The 18,499-nt window shown below is 39.1% G+C and overlaps 3 protein-coding genes and 1 long non-coding RNA gene across 6 annotated transcripts; 1 reads left to right on the forward strand and 3 right to left on the reverse strand.

Moving 5' to 3' along the window:
- Positions 1–2,350: 2,350 nt before the first annotated feature.
- On the reverse strand, positions 2,351–8,700 carry LOC148722354 (uncharacterized). Of its 2 annotated transcripts, none has more exons than XR_015992164.1 (3): positions 8,557–8,700; positions 3,237–3,668; positions 2,351–2,641 (listed from the first exon to the last, which is right to left on the reverse strand). It is a non-coding gene; the product is annotated as an uncharacterized LOC148722354 (long non-coding RNA). The 2 variants fall into 2 exon arrangements; XR_015992163.1 differs by lacking the exon at positions 8,557–8,700 and adding an exon at positions 7,134–8,241.
- LOC148722355 (uncharacterized) lies at positions 5,130–7,024 on the reverse strand. The gene is made up of 3 exons (XM_088734868.1): positions 6,373–7,024; positions 6,008–6,171; positions 5,130–5,420 (listed from the first exon to the last, which is right to left on the reverse strand). The coding sequence occupies exons 1-3, from the start codon at positions 6,492–6,494 to the stop codon at positions 5,401–5,403; spliced, it is 306 nt and encodes a 101-aa protein (XP_088590994.1). The 5' UTR covers positions 6,495–7,024; the 3' UTR covers positions 5,130–5,400.
- Positions 8,701–8,714: 14 nt separating the features above from the next.
- On the forward strand, positions 8,715–16,432 carry LOC111321433 (ATP-dependent DNA helicase Q1-like). Of its 2 annotated transcripts, XM_088734859.1 has the most exons (9): positions 8,715–8,808; positions 9,139–9,777; positions 9,878–10,119; positions 11,753–11,834; positions 12,282–12,430; positions 13,341–13,548; positions 14,053–14,205; positions 14,847–15,202; positions 15,686–16,432. In XM_088734859.1, the coding sequence occupies exons 2-9, from the start codon at positions 9,165–9,167 to the stop codon at positions 15,935–15,937; spliced, it is 2,055 nt and encodes a 684-aa protein (XP_088590985.1). In that variant the 5' UTR covers positions 8,715–8,808; positions 9,139–9,164; the 3' UTR covers positions 15,938–16,432. The 2 variants fall into 2 exon arrangements, with proteins under 2 accessions (XP_088590985.1, XP_022780048.2); XM_022924313.2 differs by lacking the exon at positions 8,715–8,808 and having other exon boundaries at positions 8,860–9,777.
- On the reverse strand, positions 16,310–18,332 carry LOC111321459 (ciliary microtubule inner protein 2C-like). Its single transcript, XM_088734864.1, has 4 exons — positions 18,231–18,332; positions 17,848–18,136; positions 17,148–17,248; positions 16,310–16,758 (listed from the first exon to the last, which is right to left on the reverse strand). The coding sequence occupies exons 1-4, from the start codon at positions 18,290–18,292 to the stop codon at positions 16,617–16,619; spliced, it is 594 nt and encodes a 197-aa protein (XP_088590990.1). The 5' UTR covers positions 18,293–18,332; the 3' UTR covers positions 16,310–16,616.
- Positions 18,333–18,499: the final 167 nt, after the last annotated feature.

Consider the following 18,499-nt stretch of genomic DNA (forward strand, 5'->3'; position numbering starts at 1 on the left):
GAGATGTCGACAACGTGGTTTTAATTGCTGTTAAAGTTCCTCCGCCAGATCTACTCAGACGATCCGATCTGTAGATGTCATAACTAACAGGCAAAATCTCTTGATCACTAACAGTCATTGGGCCATGTTTCTGTCGGTTAAGCAAATAATGTCAGGTGTAGCCACGAGAGTTATTTTTATCAGTTCTGTCGTGCGTCTTTGTTAATTGTAATTAGTGTAAATAGTTTTCGTCTTGATAGTTCAGTTCTGTATTTATTAGTTTGTATATTTCCGTACTGTCAAAATGTAAATTAAGTTTGTCAGCGTTGTTTCGTGCAATCGCATCTGAGTATTGTGTAACCTTGTTTAGTCTATTGTTTTAGCCTTTATCCGCTCTATAACATCGTAGTTATAATTTTTATTCAGTCGTTGTTATTCCGGAGTGCCGTACAGATCTTGTAAGTAGTTACGCTTTCGTTTGTATTTACCTGTGTTTTTTCGTATTCCTTTCATTGTATTTTAGTTTCGTTGAGTTTAAGTTCGCATTGTTAATTCTGTATTTTTTTTTTTTGGTGTTATGTACAGGTGAATCGTAGAGATTAAAAAGGTATGCATTCAAACTGTGACGGAGTGTAAGTTACATCAAGGTATAGACCGTAAGCAATACCTAACGCCGGCTTAATTTTTTTCCGTCTTACGGCCAACCTTCGTAAACGCCCACATTCCGAAGTTTTTGAGATTTTTTTAAAAAATTCTTGAGTTATATAAGTTGATGATAGCAAAGCAAAATACTATCCGACATCATACATGTGTGTAGTGTGTGTACATTTTGACGGCTGATTGCGTCAAAGAGGAAATGAATTTAAGCAGCTGAAAAATTCTTGGTGTCGATTCCGCTATAAAACTATAGAAAATTGCAATTGGTTGTCAGGAAGGCAGTCTGATCACGGAAGTGTCGCTCTCGTTCCTGAATGTGTCTGAAAATGACACAGCTTATCTAGATCCAGTCACTTCTAAGTTTAGTCTCCCTTGCAGCCCTTTCCGGCGTCGTCACTCAAGCGAAAACTTCCCCACCAACTCCCCCACCAACTCCCCCACCACTATCTTTGGTGGGGGAGTTTTCGCTTGCGTGACGACGCTGCAAAGGGCTGCAAGGGAGACTATTCTCGCCCCCAGGGTATCTCATCTTCCCACCCCCGGAGCGCACCCGATTCGCCTTTAATCTACCGCTTATAAGCGAATCTAATTATACCAAATTACCGCATACATGCTGATAAAGTGGAACCTATTTACCTACCGAGAACAAAACAAAGGCCAAAACAAAACAAAGGAAATGATTTCAGAATGTCTTCGGTATCGCAGTCGCACTTGACATGTGGCAAGGTTCAAGCGAAAGAGGAAAATTCATCGCTTTTACATCTGGTAAAAAGAGATCATGGATAAAATTCCACGCGTGAAGATTACTGAAGAACAGAAAAACATTCTGAAATCATTTCCTTTGTCTTTTTTTCCTTTGTTTTTTTTTTGTTTTGGCCTTTGTTTTGTTCTCGGTAATCTAATCTCGGTAGGTCCTACTTTATCAGCATGTATGCGGTAATTTGGTATAATTAGATTCGCTTATAAGCGGTAGATAAAGGCGAATCGGGTGCGGAGCGAGAGAAGATGGGGCGGGAATAGATGAGAGACCCTGGGAACGAGATTGGTTTAACTCCTAAAAAAAGGGTTGGGTTATTTTGGCGTGAGCCGCCTCCCGGTGGTTCACGCCGGAAGGTGGTTTTGATGATTATTATTCAATTTCTACAATTATGTAAAGTTACTGTGACTCACTGATACTAGGAGAATCTTGCATCAGAGCTAAATCTAAACTGAAAAGGTTTCTCACAATTCCAACTCATTCGCGAAATTTCCGGAGGAAGTTTTCGGGAAGTAAATAATTAACGGGTGAAATGTTTATAGCGATGTTTTTACTTTTGTATAAATTTACTGTATTGCTATCAGGTTTCCAGAAAACAAGGAAAGAAAACTCATTACATCATACGTAGGAGAGCTCTTAAAAATGTTTTCCTCAGTAAGACGGGAAGAGGGGCTCGTTTTCGGGAAGTTCCAGTAGTTAACAAACTTGATAAGGTGTATTTTGCTTGCCCCGTTGAAATTCAAGTATTGAAATATAGGGAACGGTGATACAATGGACTGTTTTTTTTTTAAGGTAAGAGCTGATCTACTATTCCTGAGATTTAGATTTTAAAATTTGACTTGGAGCCCTTGAAGTTATCCGGGGAATTCCCAGAAAACGGTCTCCAGCTGGACTGAAAGACTCATTACCAAGTCGATAAGAAATAAACCAATTCCTTCTTCAGAATAAAAACTCTGATTATTGTTTAAATGACAATTTTTATTGCCTCTGAAGCCTAAGAACATTGCTTGTCTGTCTTCTAAGCGGTTCATGTATCTATTTACATGTGTATACATACAGCTGTATTCTTGACATACCTAATAAATATTCTTCTACAGCATAAATACTATATCCGGCTAAAGTTTTTGAAACGATAGTACGGTTCGAATTCATATGCTTTTACAAATTAGCCTCATTTGTGGCGTGTTGTTGTTCATGGAATTAACTGGTGTCGCGAAGTTAACCCAAATTAGTCCAGTAGTTGTGATTCTGTAGAAAAAGGATAAAAAACATATTTAAAATTATACTTTCGAAAACATTTTAAAAATCGGAAAAACCTGATTGTGAATTCTTAATTTAAAACAAAATATCAAAGTTCTTGAACTCGGTCGAATATTTTTAGCTTTTAGGGCTCATCTATATTTTTTACTCTCTTTCATAGCCTCCCAAAGGGTGAGCTGTTGTTTGGAATGTCATGATTTCTGCGAAATATATAAATCGTCATCTTTCATTTTATTTCTTAATTTTTTCCTCAAAATCCACTCACCTTTCAGTTCAGCTTGCATGGTCAGTCCCTTTCCCAAATTTTTATCAATCGACGCAGAATTCCATGAGTGTTCCTTTAACAACCATTTTCATTTGCAATTAAGTTTTATCGTAATCTAGAAAGATCTTCATTAACACCTACAGGAGGGGTCAACAATCCCCACATACGAATCCTGCACGTACTGGGTGGGTCGATATTTGACAATTTACATCACAGAAATTTAGGTCACAGAAATTTCGTCACAGTTCAAGGTTGGGCTATTGATTCAAAGCGTAACAAATCAGCCGAAAAGTCAAGGAGGAAATTTTACTGACTTACTTGATTGTTTCCATTTACTGCCGCGCGAACCCTTTGCGTGGTTCATCTTTCTAGCACAACCTGGAAGTTTTGGGTCTTGCCCACACCACCACCAACGTTTAAACCTCCCAGCTGATCTCTCTGCGCGGATGCGAAACTTAAACGGTCTCTGTAATATCACATCTGCCAAACTGCAGAACGAATTATAAAACTCGGTTATTTGAAATACTGATACTTATTACCCTTTTCCTGATCATGAATAACTTTCAAACAAACTGAACAAACCTTCGGAAGGAGCTCTTTGAATTCTTAAATATGCGGAATCTTTGAACCTCCGTTTGGTACGAAAAGTTTACGAGAGACTTTCACTCACAAGCATATCAAATTCTCACCTTTTTGCAAGAACATCCCTTAGGTGTAAGAGTTGTGCATTTTCACGCTTTCCCGATGTAACTCCCGACAGCACGGAAAAAATAGTGACAAAGGTTAATAACATTAAGAGTCGTTTCATTTTGTATCACTGCGACTACTTCAATAAAGCTCGTGTGTAATGTCAGACCCGTTTTGACTGAAATGATAAAACTATTGGTTTGGGGTAACCTTTTATACAGGTGGTTTCCGTGGCGGGATAAAGCATAATGATGTAAGCATCACGTGATTCTAGTCATCCCGGGAGGTACCATGAAAGTATTAATTTTCATCCCGTTCAATCGATATCACCTGTCATATCAATTGTTAGTAAATGCGAATTCTGAGAGAGAAAGAGCTCTTAAAAATGTTTTACTCAGTAAGACGGGAAGAGGGGCTCGTTTCCGGGAAGTTCCTGTAGTTAACAAACTTGATAAGGTGTATTTTGCTTGCCCCGTTGAAATTCAAGTATTAGGGAGTTTAAGCAAATCACTACGGCTGGCGCTGCTACGGCTACCGGAAGTAAAATTGTCCAGAAACGAGTCATTGCGCATGTCAGTGGTTCCCATCCAGCCGTAGCGGGAAATCCTTCTACGTGAGTGGGAAGGTTTCGGCGTAGTCTGTGGTACGTGAACTTATCTCGCTTCTTTCTTCGCTTTATACATTCTCCTGAGCAACTTTAACTATTGAAATACACTTAACATCTTTAAAAATAGCTTATCGGGAATATTTATCAAGCTTGCTGTCCCTTACCGAGTGAATCTGCCTTTATTTTTGCCGCCGGGTTCGTCGAAGGATCGAAGCAGTGTGCACATGGAGAACGCAGCGAACGCAAAGTGAAATGCGTAGGTAGAAAGTCTAACGTTTCCTTTTCAAACCTCAAAGACTACTTGAAATTCAAATAGCTGAGGCCAAGGAATGACGAGGGTTATGAGGGACCGTGTAGAAACTTTGGTTTGGTGTTTATAAGCTCCAAACTGGCAATTTTACAACACGTAAGCTCAAATATTTTAATTCATTCATTCACTGTGCACAGGATCGCTTACAATTTTTTTTTTCCAAACGTTGGAATCCCTCGTCCCTTTCAACGAAGTCATTTTGAGTTTTTAGACGTGCAATAAACTACCGCAAAGACGCTTAATTTATTGGTTTTACACTTCTCAGCCGTACTAGGTTTGTAGTTCGCGTTGCTTAAAGTTGAATTTTGGCGGGCTAAGGCGACGTACTCTCCCCAAGCCTCGTCAACCACGATAGCCGTAGCAGCGACAGCCGTAGTGATTTGCTTAAACTCCCTATTGAAATATAGGGAACGGTGATACAATGGACTGGTTTTTTTTTAAGGTAAGAGCTGATCCACTATTCCTGACATTTAGATTTTAAAATTTGACCTGGAGCCCTTGAAGTTATCCGGGGAATTCCCAGAAAACGGTCTCCAGCTGGACTGAAAGACTCATTACCAAGTCGATAAGAAATAAACCAATTCCTTCTTCAGAATAAAAACTCTGATTATTGTTTAAATGACAATTTTTATTGTCTTTGAAGCCTAAGAACATTGCTTGTCTGTCTTCTAAGCGGCTCATGTATCTATTTACATGTGTATACATACAGCTGTATTCTTGACATACCTAATAAATATTCTTCTACAGCATAAATACTATATCCGGCTAAAGTTTTTGAAACGATAGCACGGTTCGAATTCACATGCTTTTACAAATTAGCCTCATTTGTGGCGTGTTGTTGTTCATGGAATTAACTGGTGTCGCGAAGTTAACCCAAATTAGTCCAGTAGTTGTGATTCTGTAGAAAAAGGATAAAAATCATATTTAAAATTATACTTTCGAAAACATTTTAAAAATCGGAAAAACCTGATTGTGAATTCTTAATTTAAAACAAAATATCAAAGTTCTTGAACTCGGTCGAATATTTTTAGCTTTTAGGGCTCATCTATATTTTTTACTCTCTTTAATGGCCTCCCAAAGGGTGAGCTGTTGTTTGGAATGTCATGATTTCTGCGAAATATATAAATCGATATCTTTCATTTTATTTCTTAATTTTTTCCTCAAAATCCATTTCCCTTTCAGTTCAGCTTGCATGGTCAGTCCCTTTCTCAAATTTTTATCAATCGACGCAGAATTCCGTGAGTGTTCCTTTAACAACCATTTTCATTTGCAATTAAGTTTTATCGTAATCTAGAAAGATCTTCATTAACACCTACAGGAGGGGTCAACAATCCCCACATACGAATCCTGCACGTACTGGGTGGGTCGATATTTGACAATTTACATCACAGAAATTTAGGTGTTCGTCACAGTTCAAGGTTGGGCTATTGATTCAAAGCGTAACAAATCAGCCGAAAAGTCAAGGAGGAAATTTTACTGACTTACTTGATTGTTTCAATTTACTACCACGTGAACCCTTTGCGTGGTTCATCTTTCTAGCACAACCTGGAAGTTTTGGGTCTTGCCCACACCACCACCAACGTTTAAACCTCCCAGCTGATCTCTCTGCGCGGATGCGAAACGGTCTCTGTAATATCACATCTGCCAAACTGCAGAACGAATTATAAAACTCGGTTATTTGAAATACCGATACTTATTACCCTTTTCCTGATCCTGAATAACTTTCAAACAAACTGAACAAACCTTCGGAAGGAGCTCTTTGAATTCTTAAATATGCGGAATCTTTGAACCTCCGTTTGGTACGAAAAGTTTACGAGAGACGTTCACTCACAAGCGTAACAAATTCTCACCTTCTTTTAGCAAGAACATCCCTTAGGTGTAAGAGTTGTGCATTTTCACGCTCTCCCGATGTAACTCCCGACAGCACGGAAAAAATAGTGACAAAGGTTAATAACATTAAGAGTCGTTTCATTTTGTATCACTGCGACTACTTCAATAAAGCTCGTTTCGACTGAAATGATAAAACTATTGTCTTGGGGTAACCTTTTATACAGGTGGCTTCCGTGGGGGGATAAAGCATAATGATGTAAGCATTATGTGATATAGTCATCCCGGGAGGTACCATAAAAGTATTAATTTTAATCCCGTTCAATCGATATCACCTGTCATATCAATTGTTAGTAAATGCGAATTCTGAGAGAGAAAGAGGGAGCTAATTCCACCGCAGTTTATAAATAGTTTTAACCACCCTCTATGCAAAACGGATTGTTTACTGCAAACCAGAACTGCAAAATTGTCCAAACATGGCTGTAATTTCGGAAATCTGAGAGGAAATATCGTTGAGGACAAATTGGCAAGCAAGCATTTGCAACGCATCCGCTCCTCTGGGAAGACGTAGGAGGATATTTAGCGGTTTTTTCGTCAAGAGAGTCCAAGAGTTAAAAAAAAAAAACTGTTTTGCGTACAGGAAATAAATAGCAAAGCAAATCTGCTTTCCACAAAAAGTTAATTAGTATGAATGAGTGTTTCTGCGTCGTTGGTAAAGGGAACGTAAGGGGTTCTAAGTTTGGCTAAAGCAGGTAAATTTTCGTAAAAGAACTAACTCACAAACCTTGCGTTACTGAAAACTGCCTCTCTATAGAAGCTTTTAAATAACTTGCAGGCGTAGACAGACACAAACGCACTACAAACAGACTCAGAAGGAACTATAATGGTTAAGGATGACTATGGATGACAAGGACTGCAAATTACGAGCTTTGCGGGTGAAATTTTCACGGTTTGCAAAGCGTCATATAGCTGCTTTGCAGTCAGGTTGACCAATATATAAATAACCTCACCGAGTGCCGGAGAGTCTTCCAAGTTTTGCTGCTCACGTCATGGCTGAGAAATGCCATTTTTGTAAATGAATCGTCACCATCATTTATAATGAAAAGCCTTGTGCATGATCGAGAAAATCAGAGAAGATCCGCCGGAGGGGTTAATCTAGTCAACCGTGACGGCTTAGTGTCAACACCGAGTTTATTTTATGACTCAGTAGTCAGCCTATTAAATGGTTCATTCCAATATAGCAAATTCTTTTCGTTCCCTCCTCATTCATCAAGCATATTGAGCAAGCAAATATTCTTTGACTTTACTGGTATCACCCAAAGGTGCCCTTTACCAAATATACTGGCCGGAGAAAATCATGCCCACTGAGTATATGATTTTTATCAAGTTACCTCGCACAGAAAATTTGATGTTCGAAACGAGTCAGTTTCTTACTGATTATGGTCTATGTTCAGTTTTTTACTCTGACTAGAATGCAGGTGAGGCGTCACAAAAGGTCATTTACGTATGCGTTTTCTTCCGTTGTGTTTTGTTTTGTTTTGTTTCGGTTTTGGTTAAACGCAGACGTATTATCAGTACATAATTCCTGCCCTCTATAGACGCAAACTTGCACACTTGTTTGATATTAGTCTCAGAAAATATAACAGATAAATCATTAATTACTTTTATAGACCTTTGACGAAAGAATTGATTTTCCAACTTTCTTTGAAGGGATTTTGATCTAGAGCTAATGAAGAGCATAAATATGTAAGGAAGGAGTCTCGAAGGAACCGTACGGCGAAAGACAAACACATGCAAGAGCCTCCTCGTAGGCTACACCGCAGACGGCGGTAGGTTGTCATACAGACAGCAGTTGACCGCATAACCAGTACTGGTGCAACCATTAAACCCTGTGCGTGGGTATTCAATTTTTTTTTTTTATTTTCAGGTTAGTAAAGGCTCGATAGCGTCTAAATTACCCAAAAAGGGAAGAAAGCTAGAGAGCAATAACCTACCTTAGGGACCCACTTTTTAAAAAAGATTTCTGCTCTCCTTTTTGTTAAATAACAAACAATGCCCTTCTGAACCTGCTAGCACGAGGTACAATTATTGGAATATTTCTATTCTTCGTGAGAGGGTGCACGATTTCAATTAAATGCCCATCCATTCATGCGCCGATGCTTACAACTCATATATGATGAATTACATGGTGATCTGTCTATACTTACATACTTCTTATTGTCCCGGTTGTGTCACATCTCCTTTACCATACCAATGTCTTTATGTTTTTGTAATAAAGGTTTATTCATTGTAAAAATAATGATGCTTATCATTTTTTTTTTGGTGTGGTGGTTAAAATATTCAGCCACAATTTTGCAAAAGAGTCTATAGTCGCGCATAGTTGCAAGAAGGGTGGTCGCTCCCAACAAGAATCACGGCAAAATTCCTCTTCTGTGTAGTTGCATCTCGATCTTCTTGATGTGAGCTTGTTTTGATATTACCTACTTTTGGGGGAGGGGTGGTTATGAGGGATGACGAGGTTCAGTATTCCCTAGAGATCGAACCGAGCAATCGACTCCGCATTCTCTTCAGAGGCGTATGACTTTTCTTTCGTTTGCGTTTCGAAGTGGATGCATTCTGCCTTGATTCCTAATTCCTTGAGACACGGTCATCAAGGCCAGGCGCGAAAAAGTTGAGCCCTGGTTGGAAATATTTAAAGATTCAGCGAATTTGTAAACAAATCCATTATGGCGGACGAGTTGCAACTCTGTGAAATCGATTAAAATTTTTCGTTTCTCCCCTTGTTTTAGGGTAGTTTTTGCTTTTATATCTTGTTATGGAACTACCCAAACAACTGGACGAAATTGATGAAGAACTCAAGCAAATTGAGACACAAATCAAAAGTTTGCTGGAAAGGCAGCAATTTCTCCAGTCTCAAAAGGACTTGATTCAATCCCAAATTTGCAGTCAGCTTGTCCCTCAGGAACCTGGTGGTTCAAAGAAAAAGGAAAGTAGTATAGAATGGTCAGCAAAGAACTTCGCTTGGTCAGAAAATGTGGAAGCTGCTCGCAAGGATATTTTTAAGATCCAATCTTTCCGTCCTCTACAATTGGAATGCATAAACGCAACAATGTCGGGTTCGGATTGTATTTTGATAATGCCCACCGGTGGAGGGAAAAGCTTATGCTTTCAGTTGCCAGCTGTGATTTCAAAGGGGATCACTCTGGTTATTTCGCCGCTGATTTCGTTAATGGAGGATCAGCTTATGGCTCTAAAGGAACTGAACATTGACAGTACGTTTCTGAACGCTACGTGCTCTAAAGAGGAGGTTAACGCGGTGCACCACGCCATGGTCGATAAGAAATCCGGTTTGAAGTTATTGTATGTAACACCAGAAAAGATTGCTAAAAGCAAGAGGTTCATGGCTAAGCTAGAGAAAACACATGAAGGTGCACAAATTCACATATCAAAATTAATGAATTGCAGTGTTGATAAAGTTTGAGTTGGAATATGTTAAGGTGTAGTTCTGATAATTTTCTTTTCTTTAAGGTAGCAGACTATCACGAATTGTAATTGATGAAGTTCATTGCACTAGTCAGTGGGGCCATGACTTCCGTCCTGACTATAAAATCCTTGGAATTCTGAAGCGTCAGTTCCCTGGGGTTCCAATTCTGGGTCTCACAGCAACTGCAACATCAAGAGTTGTTGATGATGTGAAGAAGATTCTTGGCCTTCAGCACAACTGTGTATTCTTCAAAGCCTCTTTCAACAGACCCAACCTATTCTATAAGGTTAAAAGTATCTTATTACTTCCTAATTTTAGCTGAGTTACTGATTGCAAACATTGTATTCAAGGGTATTAGAATGACTGAAGTCATGGAAAATAACTGACTAGAATTTTTGCAGTGACTGAGTGTTGTAAAACCAAATCAAAATAATCAGAATGGTCAAATAGATTAACCTTTAACACCTTAACATTGGTATTCACATTCTCCTCCTAGATCTTTCGAAATTTCCAGTGGTAATGACAAGTAGAATTAGTTTGACAATCAGAAACTTTTTAAATTGGTGATCATTTCTATTATTCTCATTACCTTAACATTTGATTCAAGGGTGGTGATGTAAGGAGAAATGACTGGTAGGTCAAAATAAAAATGAGCAAACTGCCTCAAGGGCAGGAAAATGAGAGAGATCAGCTGCGATTGCTTCTAGTTTTAAATCTGATTAGTCGAGAAAGTAGCCTGAGTGTTCTGGAACAATCACAGCAAAGTAAAGTTGAAATTTGGATAGTGAAGCTAGAGTCAGGAACCTGTTGACTGGATGAATGTTTTCACTTTGTTCTGAAACCAACTTAACAGATGGTCAATAATCTTGAGAAAAAATTGTGAATATCTTTGGATTTTTGAAGAGCAAAGGACTACGAAACCTGCCTCATTATTTTACTTGGATTTTTGAAGAGCAAAGGAGTACAAATCCTGCCTTAGTATTTTACTTGAGTAGCAGACAGTTGCACCTTAATTTAAAGCTCAAAAGACCAGTTCCCAGTTTAAACTAAATCCCTTAAGCCTTGTACACTGTGCACACATCCCATATCTTATGAAGGCTGTTTGAGAAAAAAAAACATGGATATCCAATCTTTGTTTCCAGAGTATTAATGAAGGTATTTTCCCTATATTATGTCTTGTATTTATACTGTTGTTTTTCAGTTGTAAGGTGCACCCAAACTTTGGTAGTAATTTTTGATAGAAAACATGAATTTCTCGGAAAAACAGTGTGCCTTATAACCAAAATACTACAGTCCTTCTGTTTTAGAATGATAGACCACATGAATGTAATTCAGATGTGAATGTCTTCATTTCTTCATACATCATCCTTAACCCTTCATACCCAAACAAGGGTGTGCATCTTCTCCATACTCCTCTCCATACATATCCTTTGGTACTAACAGAGAGAATATGTAAATTGATCAGAGCTTCTTAGCTGGCAATCAACTTCTACTGTAGTTAAAGAGAAATTGGATGCTGCTCACTGTTGGGGTTTAAAGGGTTAAAATATTTATTTGTCAACAGAAAGCTGTTTACAGGGTTCATATGGGTCCTGGAAAACCTGGAAAGTCCTGGAATTTTATTTTGACATTTTCCACGACTTGAAAGTCCTGGAAAAAGACTACAGAGTCTGGATAGTCCTGGAAATTTGCTTAAATCAAGCTAGAAAGTTTTCAGAATTTTCATTATAAGAAATGTGTATAGACTGCAAGGAGGATAATTGATTTTGAAATCTTGGGAATGAAAGGGTGTAAGGTAAAATTTGGAGTCTAGGAAAAATCAATCTCAGCCTGGAAAAGTCCTTGAAATTTGTTTCTGAAAAAGGATACCAACCCAACCCTGAGTTAAGCATTCAACAAATTCAATACTCTTTTTTAAGGTGCTGCATAAACCCTCGAAGCATGATGAGTGTATGGATGAGATTAAGAAGCTACTGACACAGACATTTCCAGGGCAATCAGGTATTTTACCACAGTTGATAGTAATGTTGCAATCTGATTGGCCAATCTGCCATTGTCGATAAGAGTACAGACAACACTGCTCTTCTCAATTTGTCATGCAATGGTAACACACTGAAAGAATAATTTTATGCGACATTGATATTTGAGTAAAAAAACGAAAAGCACTTTAATTTAATGGGAAGCTACTAATTGGCCTTGATGGCTTGGTTGGTTGGTTGGAGTGCTGCACCCACACAGTTATCAATTCAAATCAGGTTCAAGTAAGAGTTTTTTTTTTTAAATTTATTTTTTTAAATATGTAAGCTATGCACTAAATTAAACTGCAATTCTCTATTTGTTACAGCATTACTCATGAATGAATAATCAAGGTGTGATTTTCTTTTTCTTGAGTTAGTCTACTTCTAGTATGTGTGTTTCTTATGGCATTTTATTATTTGTCATACATAGGTATTGTGTATTGTTTCTCCCGAAAGGACTCAGTAACCATAGCCTCAAGTCTGAAGTCGCGTGGTATAAAGGCAGCATGTTACCATGGTGATCTTGACAGCCAGTCTCGTAGTCAAGTGCACAGGGCGTGGACAAGCAATGCGATACAAGTAAATATCACTTTACCTGATTATCAATTTGTTTCTAATGAATTTTTAATGTTTGAAGTGTTAATCATTCTAATTTCAAGTTACCTTTTAACTTTTGAGATCAAATTCCTTATTCTCCCCATAGCAGCTATACATTTCTTTGTGAATTTGTTAAAAGAATTTTGTATTAGATCAAGATAACAATCTCCAGCTGATAAGTTTGTTGTCAAGTATTCTTGTAACTTGTTAGCACAATACTATATTGACATAATAAATGAAATGAGAAGGTGTTTGTTAATCAGTCCTGCAAGGTTGAGTTTCTTTAGAAGCCAAATGGGTCAAACTTATCAAATGAATGTTTCTGAAGCACAAAGTGACTACAAGTACGTTTGCTGCCCCCTGGGTAGTATACTTGTCCACTGCAGGTTATCCCCAGAGAATTAACTTTGTCTTGGCTGACTAGACTACAAGCAGCCCCTCTTGTTGGAGATATCTGTCACGCAAGTCAAAAAAAAAAATAAAGCAGTGAGAAAAACATTGATGATGGCCCACAATGCGGAACTCTGGTCTAACATCATTTTTTCTTTCCACTGATTTTTTAACTTACGTGATGGACTTAGTGGAAAAAGAGTGACTGCTCGTAATCCATTACCTGATCTCTCTTGGGTGGAGAGGGGCACTGTGAGGGTGGCACTGTGAGGGTAAAGAGTTCTACCCAAGAAAACAGCAAAATGGCGGTAGCCTGGTTTTGAAAGCAGACCTCTCCATTGAGAGACCAGCATGCCAATCATTATGCCACCACACCCACCCACCCACTCCTTAATATTGAAGAGAGCCTATTAAAGCAATGATGACTTTTTTTTTCTATTACTCTTAAGAGAAAGAAGAATTAAAATCAATTATGATGTTGTTTGTTGCTTTATTTGTCCAGGTTGTGGTAGCTACAGTAGCTTTTGGAATGGGAATTGATAAGCCTGATGTCCGGTTTGTTATACATCACTCCCTTAGCAAATCCATGGAGAACTTTTATCAAGAAAGCGGACGGGCAGGGAGGGATGACAGAGAGTCTCACTGTATTTTGTTCTATCGTCCCTTTGACGTGTTCCAACAAAGCACAATGGTCTTCACGGAGCAAACAGGCAAGTTTTTTCATTCATTATGAATCGATTAATTCAGACCATGGGTGATAACTTTGGTCGTTGGGAAATTGGTTCGTCGTTACTTGAACCTTGGTTGTCGCACTTTGTTCTCTTGTTGAAATTTACATGGCTCTCTTGATTGTTATAGTTCAAACTAAGATTTTATTCTCCTTTTTACGCTTTTTGAAAGCATTATTCAAAGCCGTATGCCTTCATTAGTCATAGTTAATAGTCATTAGTCATTAGTTAAGTACATATATTGAGTGACCAAGTACTGTAAAAGTAATAGGTTATATCAACTAAGTTGAAATAGTAAAGTGGCCAACGTAACGAGTTAAAAAGGTGACATTTCGAGCGTTTGCCCTTCGTCAGAGCTAATGTAACAGTAGTCTTGGCCAGCTGGGATAAACTTTGCCGTTTGCAATCTTTTCTAAATCGTTTCGGTTAGTTTAAAATAGTCAAACGGAAAGCAACTCGCGACACTGCACTATATTCTTTACACAGGTTTGGAGAATCTCTATGGAATGTTGGCTTACTGTCAAGAACAAAAAGTTTGCAGGCGCTCTCTTATTGGACGTCATTTCGGCGAGTCCTGGAACCGAGTTGATTGCCACGAAATGTGCGACAACTGTAAAAAGACTGGGGACCAAACAGACGGTAAAAAACCAAAAGATCTAAGCTCCTTAGCGTTATTAATATATATTAAGTCATTTCAGCATAGCGTTTACGGTAGCTTGCTAAACTTAGGTACTGATAGAAGATAAAAGAACGGGAATTGTTGCGAATGGAGAAAATTTGAAAAACGGATTGCCAATGACGACTTAGAACAATTAAAGATGAATTTTGTATTGACATTTTTAGAATAGTCAATCAGAACAAAGGAAAGTAATTAAAGGAATCAATGAGAACTCGAGTAAAACAAGCAAGCTGCCTGAAGCGCGGGAAAACGCGTGTGAGCAAGGAAAGATAGAATCCGATTGGTCAATGAGTGCGTGGTTTTTCTAGACCAATCGCGAGCGAATTAAAGCAAGAGCAAAGTAACCCCAATTTGACACTCGGTTGAAAATTGCTCTATGACGGGAGAGTTTTACGAGGATTTTCGTAAACATGTAAAGGAGCACGGTTGACTAAGGTCGTTTTTTATCCTGAATACGTTGTTTGTAAGATGCACGTAGAGTGTCAGTTTTCTGTAGTTTGTTGAAAACAGTTGCAGCGTTAGTGCAGCACGTCAAATGTTCAAGACACTCCTTTTGCACTGTAAAACAGCTTCTTAAAAAAAATACATTTTTCCTGTTCAGGGTCATTTTCATTTGAAGCCCGCGACATTACAAACCACTGTCAAGATATTCTCAAAATTCTCCAGCAAGCAGTTTCTCTTTCGGAACGTGTCACTCCTGTAAAACTCGTAGACGCCTGGAACGGGAAAGGACAGGCGAGTCTGCGCGTGCGGGAAGTCAAGTCCCCGGATCTTTCGCGAGAAGACTGTGAACGAGTGATAGTTCATTTGCTGCTGGAGGGCGTGTTGCGAGAAGATTTTCATTTCACCCCATATTCTACTATTAGCTACGTGCTACCTGGATCCAAGGCGAGAGTCGTGCAATCAGGAGCCAAAAGGATATTCATGAACCTCAGGACGAATTCTTGTCAGAAAAAGGTTAGTTGACATCTTGTTAAAACAGATAAAAAGATGCGACAAGTTTATAATGACATTTTCTGTTTCCAAAGCTTGGCATAACAGTTTTTTAAAGAGGAGACTTGTCAAAGGTAACGGCAGTCGCTCTACGTTTCGCTAAGAGATATCCCAAGGCCGCAAAGGAGATTAAAGAAGAATTTGCAATGGAAGAATTTTCGGTGAGAGTAACTGACTTGACAGGGGCACTTGTCGAGGAAATTGTAAAGCGATTAGCAAATATAATCGCAGGGACGGGCACACCGGACGAATGACAGGTAGTCTGACGTAACAGACATTTTCAAGCTGGGTGTTAATCGTCCAGTGCGTCACTTCCGCAATACGGCTATGACAGAGAAGAGCGCACATCCTTATTTCTCCCAGAATATCTAGCCTGAAATCGGGCTGGAAACACTGACATTTAAATTCACTTGTATTATACTTTTTCTTTTCTTCTGGTACGCTTAGATTAGGAAGAAGGCGCGCAAGCGTACACTGAATTCCTCAGATCTGGATGGAAAGAATGGCACAGTTGGTGAGAAAAATGCGACTGATCCTCCTGACGTTAAGAGTATCACAAAGACAATCCACAATTCATCGAACATCGTAGATTACTGCAATGGTAATGACTTTGCCAGGAGTGTTAAACGCACAAAGCTTTCCTCACGAGCTCGCCTGGTTGAGTCAGGTGATGACGATGAAATCATTTGTCTGGATTAAGATCGTGACAGGTTATTCCAGTATTCCACCATCCCCAAGTCTTCTGTCGCAACAGGTCCCAGACGAAATTGAATGACTGTTCTCTGTCAAGGTTACACCTAATCCCTCAGTTCCAAGGGACTTATCTCATTTTATCGGGTCAATGCGTCGGTACGTCCTCTCGTTCAAAATTGAATCCATGAGTGATAACAACGACCGTGCAGGGTTGTCGATGAGCTCGGCAAGTAACAAGTGAAATCGCAAGGAAGCGGTGTGAAGGGAAGGCATTGTAAGTCTACATCGTTGACACTTTTCCGAGCAGAGCCCCGCACACAGTATAGCACCGAACACCGCGGATAGGAACCTTTAAGACGACTTTGATTCCAAGATTAATTGTACCTATAAAAAGACTTGTAGTTTATTTTAGAATCTCGTAATAGTTGCAGGATTTGCAACGTTGTGAGAGAGATGACTTGTAAATTGATCCGGTCATTAAATTTTTTCGCGTTAACTAGATAGCGACAGCATTTCTATAAACAACTAAGAGATGAATTAGTAAAGAATACAGAAAAAAAAGACTCTCCGGAGCAAAAAAAAAAATAATAATAAAGCCTTACGAGTAAAAAATCTTTGATTTAAAATAACACAGCTCTAATATTTCCATATTGTAACAGGTCCAAAGCTATGAAGGTCCCTTATCTTATCTCTTCTCAAAGTACACATCTCTGAGACCCCGGTCCCTCCAGGTGCAAGCCATAGGAGGGCTCATTTTGTAAGGTAGTCCGTGATTGGTGATAAACGCAAAGCCGTTCTCTTCTACAAGCATTTCACTTAGCGGACTTCTGTTCGACATGAAAAGAAAAAAATGTTAAACAAGCTTTAATTCTACGATGTAAGTTTTGCATTGGTAACCAGTCCTTTTTTATCACCGGGAAGGGAGGAGAGGGTCGAAGGATTTTGTTTGTATCACAGTACAATTTACCTTATCCCCCATAAGCTCTGTATTATTCTAATCATTCTAATGATCTCTCAGATCACTAGCAATCGATTTCCCATAGACCTCCCTTTTGAACTCTGTAAGAGACGACTGATCCTCCTCCCGTTTCCCTGAAAACCGTGTGATCCCCACAAAATCCTCCAACCTTCTTCCCCACCCCCATTCCCCCCCCCCCCCTCTCCCTCTTCCATCTCGGCACTAAATAATGACTGCTACGTTACGATGTTATCTTACCTGGTTATTGCTGGCTGCACTTTCCGGGGGATAACAAACTGCTCCACTCTTAGAACTGTACCACTTCTATCCTTGTAATATTCCCGATGACTCTGAGCAAGCTTGATCAAAAATGCAACAAACAATCAAACACGATCATGTTTCTTAAGCTCCGTTGGAAATTTTTACAAGTGACCGCAGAAAATTGGCCTTAGAGTAGAATCACTTTACTGAAAGCATCAGGGTATCCTCCCCATTGTAAAGACGCCGAATTAATTTTGCCAGTGCTAAATCACGACTCGTGCATTTTTGCCACCCGGAATTTTACGAATAGTCTTTCTGTTCTGATTTTGCAGATTTAAGAGCGACTTTCTGAGTTTTGAGTCAGAATTCAAAAGGTGGGGTCTTAAATCGACTCATTTGACTTTCTTGTGAACCGCCCATAGGCTGAGCTTGGCTTCTCAAGGAGTTTTAGATACTTACAGCGCCGGCAGAACTCTACGCTGTAACCGTGTTAGCCAGTGAACCCGGCATGATATGTGCCTTATGACATAAAATATTAATAATGCATGGCACTTTGCAACGTTTTGGTCTGTGTAGCATGCACTCAGTTTGGTACGCGCAAAGCATTGACGCACCGCGGAGCGTACCTCCTCTTTTGTACGTGCTGCTTTAGCGCAAAGCTCACTTTAGACGCGCTCAAGTTATCCGAAGTAATTACCTGGTCAAATTTCTTTACTTCTTGTCCCCTTTCGTGCTCGTTAAACAGAGAGTATTTCTTAGCATTGCGCCACCGTTCTCTTGTTTTCGTTCGAGCAGCGAGGACCAGGTTAGGCGTGTTGGAGTAAACAGAGGGAAATTCAGGTCTACCATCACCGTATGTTCCTGGCTGTGTCGCCTTACTATTGTTCAGCTTTGCTATCCTTCTGTCCTGGAAATACTTTGCTGTGGTGTTACCGAATGTGTCGCCGTAATGCCACAACTTGGCTTGGGGACAATGGCCTGCATAGCTAAATGAAAACGAGGACGGATTTTGTTATCGATGAAATTTTTCTGTTCTTATTTAGTTCATCTTGACAACAAATTTCTGTTTTGGTTTCTTACCCTGGCATATGTCGTGGGTTTTGGAAAGTGGCCAGATTCGTTGTGTGAAAAGGGGAAATCATTGTAAGAAATAAGGCTAAGTGAACGAGGTTTACTGTTAGTTTATAGTATTACTATTACGTCATAAACATTTTTCATGACGTAACAAAGTAATGTAAACTTTCTCACTCCTTTCCATCACGTGGGGAAATTGAGAAAATTAAAAAGATTATTTTTATCTTTATCAAATTTGGTTAAAACTGGTCAACTGTGTGGTTTTAGTCTCTAGT

Source organism: Stylophora pistillata, chromosome 10, assembly GCF_964205215.1.
Source record: "Stylophora pistillata chromosome 10, jaStyPist1.2, whole genome shotgun sequence".
Classification (NCBI taxonomy): Eukaryota; Metazoa; Cnidaria; class Anthozoa; order Scleractinia; family Pocilloporidae; genus Stylophora; species Stylophora pistillata.

Bases quoted from the DNA above. Each gene is read 5' to 3' on its own strand.
- LOC111321459 (XM_088734864.1), bottom strand. From the start codon at position 18,292: ATGATTTCCCCTTTTCACACAACGAATCTGGCCACTTTCCAAAACCCA. The intron at 18,137-18,230 runs GTAAGAAACCAA...GTTTTCATTTAG, and splicing joins AACCCACGACATATGCCAGG to CTATGCAGGCCATTGTCCCC. The intron at 16,759-17,147 runs GTAAGATAACAT...CATGTCGAACAG, and splicing joins GTGCAGCCAGCAATAACCAG to AAGTCCGCTAAGTGAAATGC.
- LOC148722355 (XM_088734868.1), bottom strand. From the start codon at position 6,494: ATGAAACGACTCTTAATGTTATTAACCTTTGTCACTATTTTTTCCGTG. The intron at 6,172-6,372 runs GTGAGAATTTGT...TTCGTTCTGCAG, and splicing joins GATGTTCTTGCTAAAAGAAG to TTTGGCAGATGTGATATTAC. The intron at 5,421-6,007 runs GTAAGTCAGTAA...CTTTTTCTACAG, and splicing joins TAGTAAATTGAAACAATCAA to AATCACAACTACTGGACTAA.
- LOC111321433 (XM_088734859.1), top strand. From the start codon at position 9,165: ATGGAACTACCCAAACAACTGGACGAAATTGATGAAGAACTCAAGCAA. The intron at 10,120-11,752 runs GTTAAAAGTATC...CTCTTTTTTAAG, and splicing joins GACCCAACCTATTCTATAAG to GTGCTGCATAAACCCTCGAA. The intron at 13,549-14,052 runs GCAAGTTTTTTC...TTCTTTACACAG, and splicing joins GGTCTTCACGGAGCAAACAG to GTTTGGAGAATCTCTATGGA.